At 41.9% G+C, this 11,845-nt stretch overlaps 1 protein-coding gene across 1 annotated transcript; it reads left to right on the plus strand.

The window, feature by feature from the left end:
• Nucleotides 1-1,578: 1,578 nt before the first annotated feature.
• On the plus strand, nt 1,579-8,214 carry LOC124301349 (uncharacterized). The gene is made up of 5 exons (XM_046756269.1): nt 1,579-1,599; nt 1,685-2,171; nt 2,286-2,612; nt 3,206-5,968; nt 8,156-8,214. The coding sequence occupies exons 1-5, from the start codon at nt 1,579-1,581 to the stop codon at nt 8,212-8,214; spliced, it is 3,657 nt and encodes a 1,218-aa protein (XP_046612225.1).
• Nucleotides 8,215-11,845: the final 3,631 nt, after the last annotated feature.

Raw genomic sequence — 11,845 nt, forward strand, 5'->3', positions numbered from 1 at the left:
TTAATAAAAAAGTAATACCACTGTGTGATAGTGTTGAAGACACTCTGAAAGCCATATTCTACGTTAACGCAATCAACGATCTCTGATTCACACGAACGTCACAGACAAATCCGTATCTCCAAATCGATATTGCTGAAAGACTATCTCCTGCTGCTACTACGACGACATCTTCATTCTTCACGACTTCTAGTACGACACAACGCACACCGACGTCATCACCGGCTACAGACACGAAATCGCTGGACCAACATCCTCACGGAAGAATGCAACATTTTATTCCGTTCCTCCTCTTCATCTTCACTTTGTAAGTCGACAAATCCTAGATTAAAATTTACAACATGGCTACCGAAGACACTTTTCCGCACCTGCCTCTTAAAGATGCATTAGCTCTGATTCCCACGTTAAATGGCACTAATATGCCCGTATCCGAATTCATAACTAAAGTAGAATGCACAAAACAAGCTGTCTTAGCCAGAGAACTGAATTTATTCTCCACACTCATTCGCACGAAAATCGAAGGCGACGCGAGTAAATATATAGAGTCAGATAATCCGGATTCTCTTCGAGATTTGCTATACTGCCTAAAACAGGCCTACGCGTCTAAACAACACCTCCCAGATATCCAGCTAGACCTCGCACAATCGGCACAGAGGCGAAACGAGAGTGTTCTAGATTACGGTGCTAGAATAAAACATCTGTTAAGACAAGCGTGCGAATCAATAGATGCCTCAGAATCTATCAGTGATGCTCAAGTGCTAAAGAAAAATATCAAAGAGACCGCAAGACTAAGATTTATCAAAGGATTACTAGACGAATTAGAAATAAGAGTAGCTCATGAGAATCCACAAACCCTACAAATGGCTATAGACACGGCCACCAAGACTGAAAAACTATTATCAGATAGACTTAAACTAGCCTCATACCGTGATACTAACTACGAAACACAAAACCATAGAAAATGTAGTATATGTAAATTAACCGATCACATCGATAAATATTGTCCTGAACAACCTTCCCTATAAGTAGTGTGTAGATACTGCAAGAAGGCAGGTCATAGTATAGAAGAGTGCAGAACGAGGCAGCGCAACAACACAACTTGCACGCAGTGTGGTGGCAAAGGCCACTCAAACGATAATTGCCGCTCAAATCGTTCCCAATATCCCCAGAATCCAAAATTCTACCAAAATTCAAGAGTTTTCCAAAATAACACTAATCGTCAACAACAGAACAATCCCAATACCCAATATCGAGCAAGAGACCCGACAAACCAACCTTTAGACCAGACGCGAAATGACAGTCAACGCTCACAACAGTATAACACACCAAATCCTTCACGATCGAACTTCAGGGTTAATTTCGTAACACAAGATTACTCGAACGAGAATTGCGATACTGGCATCCACCCGGAAGTTTCATACGAAGCAAAGCAACATCGCGAATATTCAGGCAACGCGAACCATTTAAACGAGTTCAGGGACGGCCGCGCGGACGCATCGACCTCCCTCAAACCGGAGCAGCGTCCAAACCAAACGTCAGCTCCGTACAATTAGAATCTGGCCCTCCACAGATTCGAACACAATGCCCGCAGTCTTTGAATGGGTACGTGACACTAATAATAGATACTGGCGCTAATATTAATTTGTTAAAAATCGATAAAATCGACCCAAGAGTCCACGTCACAAAGACGGACATTAGGCAGATTTCAGGGATAACGGAAGAATCCATCAGAACAATAGGAAGTCTCTACATCGAGTTAGCTAATACACGCCACGAATTCCATCTTGTCGATAACTCCTTCCCTATCATCGAAGACGGTATACTGAGTGCAGACTTTTTACGTTCGGAAAAGGCGACTATCTGTTTCAAAAACAACTACCTTATCTCTCGCGAAACCGGCGTTATTCCCTTTAACAATCATAGAACCAAAACAAAAACACCACCGCGTATCCTCATAACATCTGTCACACAAACACCGAAGGTTCGAATAACCACCGGTGAACTCACACGACAACCCAGCACATTTATAGTTGACACCGGTGCTGATGTAAACATAATTAAACTCGGAGCAATACATCCGCATGTTCCGTGTAAATTACTCGAAGATCAGATCCACGTTACCAGTGCTATACATGAGCCAATAAAAGTAGTAGGAACAACTAGCATTCGAATCGGTGACAACCTTCATATATTCCATATAGTCGACGATCTGTTTCCGATACAAGAAGACGGAATCTTAGGATCGATATTTTTACGGAACGAAAATGCAACGATATCTTTCGATACAGAAAAAATAATACCGAACAATACTAGCAAACCATTCAAACTCCTAAACGAAGACTACATATTGATACCACCACGAACGGCCCAGGTGATTGCACTAAAAATTTCGAATCCCTCTGTAAAAACGGGATTCATAGAACAGTTGGAAGTAGGCGCTAACATATTCCTGGGACAGGCCCTGGTTACCAACCAACAAGGGTTTGCTTACGTTTATGCAATAAATTCCAACGAATCAGCTGTGGAAATAAGAAGACCAGTCGTAACACTAGAAGAAGTCGATGAACTCGCGAGCACCGCCACGCTCAGTGAAAAAACACACCTAACGCATACAAGTACTGCAAGCAGCGGAAAGGTCTTACTAGCACAGGTCTTACACGAAAAACAAAAAAGGATCGAGAATCGCGTTCTTCCCACATCCCCAAATTACGATTCGAGACGCCTTGAGATTTTGAAAGAAAACTTACGATTGGATCATTTGAAGGACGAAGAAAAACAATTAATAGTTGTTTAGAGAGAAGGCAAAAAGATATGGATCATCGACGTGGGATCCGGGAATTAGTGATGAGAACGAGCGTGAATGAAACGAAAGTGATGTTGAGATGTAGAGAGATGATGATTAATAGTAACCGAGAACTTTTATTCGTTTTGATGCGGCGATACAGACCGTATCGCAAGAGAACGTTACAGAGAGTGAAGATTTTACAGAGCGAGAGAACACATAGATTATACACATACATGATTTCGAGATAGTAGACAATACATGAGATACAGCTGATAGGTTTTGAGTCGCGACACGGGCAAGCGGCGAGATTTGACGCAGAGACGGCAAGTAAACATTGCACGCGAGTGTGCGTACATGTGCGAGGACGATTTTGAGTGTCGCGAGACACACATTTAACTATTCGATACCTTGCCGAAACAATAGTTAATCTTGCTATCGAATTCAACCATTTATTTTTCCTTCCGGGTGACACCCTGGGACATACAAACTTAATCAGCCATACGATCCCTACTACCAATGACGCACCAATTCATACCAAACAATACAGACACCCAAGAGTACACAAAGACGAAATACAAAAACAAGTGACCAAACTCCTTGATCAGAACATTATCACACATTCTTCATCTCCTTACAATTCTCCGGTCTGGATCATCCCCAAGAAATCAGATGCTAGCGGCGAAAAGAAGTGGCGAATGGTCATTGACTTCCGGAAACTAAATGAAAAAACCATTGGCGACGCTTACCCGCTACCAAATATCGTCGATATCCTAGATCAGCTAGGTTCCGCAAAATATTTCTCAACGTTCGACCTGGCTTCTGGGTTCCACCAAATTCCAATGGATCCCGATCACAGCGCAAAGACCGCTTTTTCGACTCCTCACGGCCATTTCGAATATACTAGAATGCCATTTGGCTTAAAAAATGCCCCATCCACCTTTCAACGTCTAATGGATCAGGTTCTATCGGGATTACAGGGTACAGATATGTTTGTCTATTTGGATGATATAGTCATTTACTCCCGATCCTTGGAGGAACACGAAACCAAATTTCGGAAACTCATGAAGAGATTGTCTGATGCAGGACTAACCCTGCAGCCAGATAAATGTGAATTTCTGCGTAAAGAAGTAGCATACCTAGGTCACGTCATCACTCAAAATGGATTGAAACCTAATCCGGAGAAGATATCAGCAATAAAAAACTACCCAGTTCCCAAGAATCCTAAACAGATCAAACAATTTTTAGGCTTGATAGGCTACTACCGAAGATTCATTCCTAACCTTTCAAAAATTGCTAGACCTATTAATAATTTGCTAAAGAAGAATAGCCCTTTCCTATGGACAGCAGAACATCAATTTGCGTTCGAAACACTACGCGATAGTCTGTGTCGAGAACCGATACTGCAGTATCCAGACTTCGAAAAACCCTTCGTCCTAACAACCCACGCTTCAAAGTATGCAATAGGAGCAATACTTAGTCAAGACAAAGATGGCGAGGATTTACCAATCGCGTATGCATCTAGGGTGTTACAAAAGGCCGAAATCAATTACTCGGTGTCCGAAAAAGAATTCTTAGCAGTCGTTTACGCCGTCAAACATTTTCGTCCTTATCTTTACGGTAGAACCTTTACTCTGGTAACAGACCACGAACCACTAAAGTGGATCAAAAACGTACGGGACCCGACTTCTCGTTTAATGCACTGGAGACTGAAGTTGGAAGAATATTCGTACGTCACAAAACATAAAAAAGGAATAGCGAACTCTAACGCAGACGCGCTTTCCAGAAATCCACCTGTCGACTCTTTCCGAATTCTACCTATTACCTCAAAACGGCCACGACCCGATACAGAATGCTCATCTACTGACGCCCACAAGCGCGCCAAAGTAGCTCACCAACACCCAACGCGTGCTCGCGAACCAGATACGCTGTCTTCGTCTACCAGCGCTCACAAACGCACCAAAATAGCTCACCAACACCCAACACGTGCTCGCGAACCGGATACGCTATCTTCATCTACCGGCGCTCACAAGCGAATGAAACATGTAGACCAGCACCCAATACGAGCGCATGAATCTGCACATGAATCCACCAACCCTTCCCCACGAAGACGAAACAAAGCATTACAAGACACTTCGACTTCTACTGGTACCTCTGACTCAAATGCCAGTATGACTGACAATAGCAGCGCAACGGAGGCACCGATCGTAGTCGATAAAACGATCAAGCAAACTACGGAACGAATTCAACCACTCACCTCATCTGAATCAAACCAAAACTCCGGTAAGCCCCAAGGTCGTAGTGTTAAAATACGTGAAGAACAGTCCGACACACTGAATAAGCCGACACCCGAAGCCACTACCAGTAAAGGACGAAATTACGCCCCTCGATTCACGGAATTCGTAACAGATCTTAACCACCTACCATTAACGCACAGTAAATTTATTCAAGAGATACGCGCCAATCTCCTCGACAGACAAGATAACCTAGCCCACTGCATCTCGGCAGACTGCAAGACATCACGAGGAGTCGCGGGACAACTAATCAATAGGAAAATAATCACCCGAGATCAACTACAACAACTAGACCCTGAAGTAACGACCGTATTGACACTGCCACATGGTAACCGCCTCATTTACAATCTAGTAACCAAAAAATACCACTACCAAAAACCAACTGAAGAGACACTGTTCAACACCCTAGTAAATCTAAAGAATTGCTTAGAACAAGACAAAGTCAAATCGCTTTCGATTCCAAGACTAGGCTGCGGCTTAGATAAGTTAGACTGGAACCTTGTTAATCGGATGATCCATTACATATTTAAAGACTCCGACATAACGATCACCATTTGTAATTATCAAAACCCGACTTATGACTCGACATCTTCTGAATCTGAAGCAGACGCATCAACACCCAGAATCCCTGCTCCCCCTTTAACTCGTCGGCCGATGCGTCGGACCGGCACTAGGTCAGCTCCAAGACATGCCCCGGTTTCTACTCCCTCGCGCTACCCAACTGATATCTCGGAGAGTGACTTCGTGACACATGATCCGGAGTCAGCTGTTGAAGACACGGATAGCGATGCCTCCGTTGTACCTACGGCAACGCTACCACCTTTAGGCTCACAACGTCGCGACAATCCCGAAGAGCGAAAACCGGACCGCCCCCATATTGACAATGACAACTTTTGTTGCTTAGATTACTTCATACAAAATCAAAATGACATATTACCAACACCCAACGTAACCGAAACTAATGACGGACTTCTCATGTTGTGCGATAATTACGCTCATTTCGTATCAGCTAATTGTGGTTGGACAGAAGGACTAGAAAAACAGTTGATAGACGGAAATCTAATAAGCATGGAATCTTTTCAAAACCAGAATCCAAAAATATCCGACGTAATTAAAACTCGGTTGAAAAACAACAAATACATATTTACCCTCGTAGTGAAACCACGTCAATCAGACCCGGGCAGACTTGACGACATTTTCTACACGTTAGTTAACTTGAGGATTATCTTGTCTGGACTAGACATTCGGTCCATATCATTCCCCATGTCAGGACCAGGAGTTGACGATATTCTACGATCTATCTTTAAAAAACTCATTTATCACATTTTTGCGGATTCAGACATTCGAGTAACACTTTGTAGAAATACTACAATTATACCAGACGAACGATTACGCGAAGACATGATCAAAGAGTACCGCGAGTCACTGATAGGAGGACACCAAGGTGTTACAAAAATTTTCAATAAAATAAGAGAAAAATATTTTTGGCCAAATATGAAAAAGCAAATTCAAAATATCATCAGATCTTGCGGCAGTTGCCAGAGGAAAAAACTAGTCAGGATCAAAACAAAATTACCCATGGCAATCACTGACACGCCCGCAGAAGCCTTTGACAAAGTGGCATTAGATATTGTTGGACCTCTACCCCTTACTAAATCGAACAACAAATATCTCTTGACGATACAATGCAATTTGACAAAATTCCTGGACGCCATCCCTTTACCTGATGCCACCGCCAAAACTATAGGCGCAGCATTCGCAAAAGAATACATTACACGTTACGGTGCTCCTCGAGCAATACTTACAGACCAAGGACAGAATTTTATGAGCACAGTCATCAAACAGCTTTGTAAACTCTTCAAAATTAAACAACTACGAACAACCGCCTATAGACCGCAATCAAACGGCTCATTAGAAAGAAGTCACCTTGTAATTACCGAATACATCAAACATTACACCAACGAAGGTAAAGACTGGGATGAATTCATACGTTTCGCCATTTTCTGCTATAATACAGCAAAACACGACAGTACACATTATTCACCTCACCAGCTGATCTTCGGCTCGGAAGCTAAACTACCGACAGATGCGATACTAAGCAACACATCCACGCATACATACGATACATTCCTCCTCGATCTAATAGCGAATCTCACAGACATCCGTAAACGCGCCGCGTTGAACCTGAAACAAGCTAAACAGAAAAGTAAAGAACACTACGACAGAACAATTAACCCACAACGATTTGAAGTAGGACAAACTGTCTACCTATTGAACGAAACAAGGTCAAAATTCCAAGATCATTATAAAGGCCCGTATGTAATCAAACGAATAATAGATGACGTTAACGCCGAAATATACCTCACGCTAAACAAAACTAAAATAGTTCATCTCAATAAACTGAAAATCGCACATACATAGTAAAATCCCACATTAACCCCTTCAATAGCTACTACAGTACAACCGACAATAGCATGCTACCATATTGCCTGCGATCGCGTTACATTACGTCTCATACTCTTGCATATCGCTGCAGGATATCGCAAAATAAGCTACTGATATCAGCACACACCACCGCACACAGCGCTATATGTTGCACATCAAAGACACTCTTACTTGCAGCGGTGTTGGTTTGCTATCTCTCGCAACCCTATACTTATTCTACCGTCACTCATGCCTCGGCAAGGTCATTACTCTGTGCACACATTGCAAAACAAAAAAGACGAACCAGACATTTAGAGCCATACAAACAGGGTATGACAATCCATTCGAGCTGAATATTATTCACCCACCTACTTCTTCTGTCCTACCCATTCCCAACGAAGTAGAAACCCATCATGCAGTTCCTCACACACCACCTCCGCTTCCTTTAAACCCACCCACCTTACGAAAACCTTATTACAAATAGGCAATTACTATATTGCTATCAAGATCTGCTGTTGCGCTGTCAAACAGACATAAATAAAATAAATACTTGTGTACACTACTGCACTAAAATAATTGTAGTGACGATCTTATACCCTTAGTTTAAAATTAGCCCAAAATATATCTACACTCATAACCAATATCATTGTAAAAATAGGTCAAACTCTGTATCTCGATATACCAAGAAAAATATGGTATTACTTAGTACCCAGCTAATCAAAAAAAATCATTGTTGTTTAGTCTTAAGTACTAACCCGCTTCCATGCGCATTAACCCTAGGCGCCTAGCTTTAAACAACATTATGTAACCATAGCATTATAACTATATGCCTTACGCTCATACGTAATCCAGAATATAAACCATACACTACCTATAATAAGAAAATTGTAAAACTAATTTTAAGCACATACTTTAGAATCATGTTTCACATTTCCACCTTCTTGCTTCCCATATTCGGGACCATACCTACCGCTATGCTCCCTCTGACGGGGGGGGTGTTACGTCCAACATAACACTTCTTTCTATTTTTCCTACTCGCTAACTCTCCCACAGTTCTGTCCTGTCCTCTTATCTCTACGTAGTCTCACGATATTCACTATCATGCTTACTCTTCAAATTCCATTCCCTACTCCTAGCATGTCACACCTTTTCTGCACCCGTCCGTTTCACGTCTCGAGGTACACTCCTATTCTGACACTCGACAATTCCACATCTTGCCTTCATATATATCTTTTCGCAACACACAACTCATTCCTACTGCTATCTCATGTTTTACGGAATAAACTTATAATCGGCATATCAATATACTCCAGTTTATTCAATCCCATCCTGATTTCCGGTTGACTTGAAACGTAAAAGCGAAGCCAACCAGGTTACTCCTTCCACTCAGGAGTAAACTCTACCCACGGACGTAACAAATGTATGTATATCATTTGAGCTATAAATAACAGGGTGGCTACTGGTCAGGAAATTTGGGAATACCTGTAAAAGCCAGGGAATTCAGAAATTCTGGAATAGTGAAGAAGACGATTTTTCTTGACCTTGGTGAATTGTTGAATAATATTATTCTTGGATATGAAGGTCGTGAACATCAAAACACTTTTTTTGTATTTACGTTTCAGCCGTGATGGGGGCCCTCCTCAGAACGATATATTTAAAACATCTGTCACGAACAGAAATAATAAAATAATGTACAACTCAGTCATAACAAAATTTAATATGGAAGGTTTAGGTAATAAGCAGGGATGTTATGCAAATATAAATGAGAGGAATTACCTGATGTAAACTGACACTTTCAATTACCGAAGAAAAGGAACCACTAGTATGTAGTGAATGCGTGTTAGAATAATCGAATAAAACACAAAAGTTCATTTAAAAAAAAAAAAAAAAAAAAACCCTACGACAGCGATACGAAATTCCCAAGCATTTATCCTTATTGTTAATTTAATAAAAACACACAGCGACCGTTTTAGGTTTTAAGTCTGGAGCACATTTGAACATGTGGAACGTCCAGTGTGTAGTGGGGGGAGATCGATATTAGTCATTATCAGAGCAAGCACAGAGTCAACGGGTTAAATACAAAACAAAATTTTTTAAGAAGGTCAAATCAAGAGCTAGCTCAGTCGGTAATAGATAGTTACGATGGGTGTATCACAGAGGTGTGAATAGTACTCAGATGTTCAATATCTTGTCTTCGGTTGACAGAACTGGGATGTGAAACAATATTACACATTTCTAACAATAACATGTTGTAATACAATGGTTCAACGTCAATAATGCTGGCTTGAGAATAATTGAATGAATGGTCGAAATCGATGGCATGCCTCGTCAGTGCAGTATAATTATCCTCATGATCATTCTGGAATAGTTATAGAAATGTCATGGATTTTTTGTCGGAAACTCAGGGAATTGTTAACTATGTTTTTTATTATAAACATACATCCCACTGTTTTCATTGTGAAATTCAACATTTTTTACATCGGAATCCACGCGAAATTATCAAAATCAAAAATTTTGTACTCGTTAATCATTTTTTTCGCATACCTATCCTACGCTCTCTGTTGTTAAATATTTATTAACATATGACAAATGTTGATTTTCACACATATCTGAAAATAATTAATGGCGAGACGAATGGTACGTGAGTACGATCAACGATACTGTGACGTGGCGTTTCAGAGTCGCCCGTCACAAGGGCACACAACCGTTATTATTTCTAGTTTACGCGTCCTCAGCAGGGTACTCCAACCGAACTCGATACAAAATATGCAATAACTACTTTCAACTAATTCTTTCTTTGTAAATTCTTTATTTCGCGCTTCGGCGCACACTAATAAGGTACTTGGACGACAACGATCCCGACCACCGAGGGACCGATATCTATCGTTTCCAGCTCTCGACGACTTCGCCTTCCGACGGTCTAATCAGACTATACTGGCTACCTTGGTGCACCTTCATATACACCTGGGGTAGCATCCACCCGAACCTTCCGTATCGCCTCGACTGCCGGTGAACAGGGAGATAAAAATCCTCCCGGCGGCCGAGGGCACCGTTCCTTGAAGAGGAACCAGCCGCCCGCTCTATCGGATGCCGTAAGGATGGCGTGAAGGGCAGACCGTAGCCTGCCATCTTCCGACTTACCGGCCTGGTGCCGGACCGACTCCAAACCACTACGTGCAGATTGATGAAGCCATCGTTCCGAGGATCGACGCAGCCTTCCTGTCGGCAAGGAGTAATTGTGTGGGTCGTGGTCCGCGGTTTAGCTAGCCGTCTGAATGCACGACCTCGAGTACAGGCAGCTAGCTACTGCCTGTACAAAAGCCGGTCGAGGTGAACAATGAGGCGTCACTCTCCACTCGGTAACTTTGGCCGAGAGACACCCTGTGTATGCCTCTGTCAAAGATGTCCCCGATGATAGGCAACCTGGACCGTAAAGCGAAGCAGCTACAAAATCGTACGAGTTGTTGTCAATGACGAAATCACGAGCAGCACATTACGCCACATCTAGCGGTAATCTTCGAAAACGCATGACCACGCCGTAACTAGTATTCGCCACAGGGGGATGGCCTATTTGCGGTGGAGGTCAACCAGCCAATCGAAGGAAAGAAGAATCACCTCACGACAACCGCGAGATCGGCGAGCCGAACTGCGACCTCCTTCTATTCTACGCTTAACCTGCTGGGTGACAGCATCGTATTCCTTCATCCTCCCAATCCAAGCTATCGATACCTTTCCTTCTACCGCTATCGTTTCTCTATCGTTGATCGTCCCGCTACCGTTCTATCGTTTGTTCTATCGAAAAATTTATCCTATAAACTCGTTTCATCCTTTTTCCCTTCCTGCTCAGTTTTGCTAATATTAAGTATAATTAAAAATGGAGTCAGTTTGTGTGCCTGAAGTCACCGACCAAGGTCAGGCTTCTGCCTCTGTATTGTAACGTTACGAAGTTGCTCATAATTTCTATTCTTTCTTATGGGGACCCGGTAGTCTAGCGCACGACAATGACACCTATTTTCACGATTTTTTTTTTTGCTATTAAAAATAAAAAAAACGATGTTCTAACTTTTCGAGCTTATCACTACGTTTATTAATCATACAAAAAAATTTTTTTTTCCTTTTAAAAACAATATTTATTATTATAAAAATGCCGCTAAAGATGACCCTCTCGAAAAATCGGATCCGGACCGCGGAGGTGATTTCGAAACTTCTACTGGTCTGGAACAGAAAATTCAAAGACATTCTTAATCAGAAAGAGTGCAGTTATGGTCGGAACTAGAACAAATCAAAAAAATGAAAAATTGACAAAATGACGGGCGTTGAAAAAAAAAGTTCGTAAAATCGGTTTTTT

Source organism: Neodiprion virginianus, chromosome 3 (assembly GCF_021901495.1).
Source record: "Neodiprion virginianus isolate iyNeoVirg1 chromosome 3, iyNeoVirg1.1, whole genome shotgun sequence".
Lineage (NCBI taxonomy): Eukaryota > Metazoa > Arthropoda > Insecta > Hymenoptera > Diprionidae > Neodiprion > Neodiprion virginianus.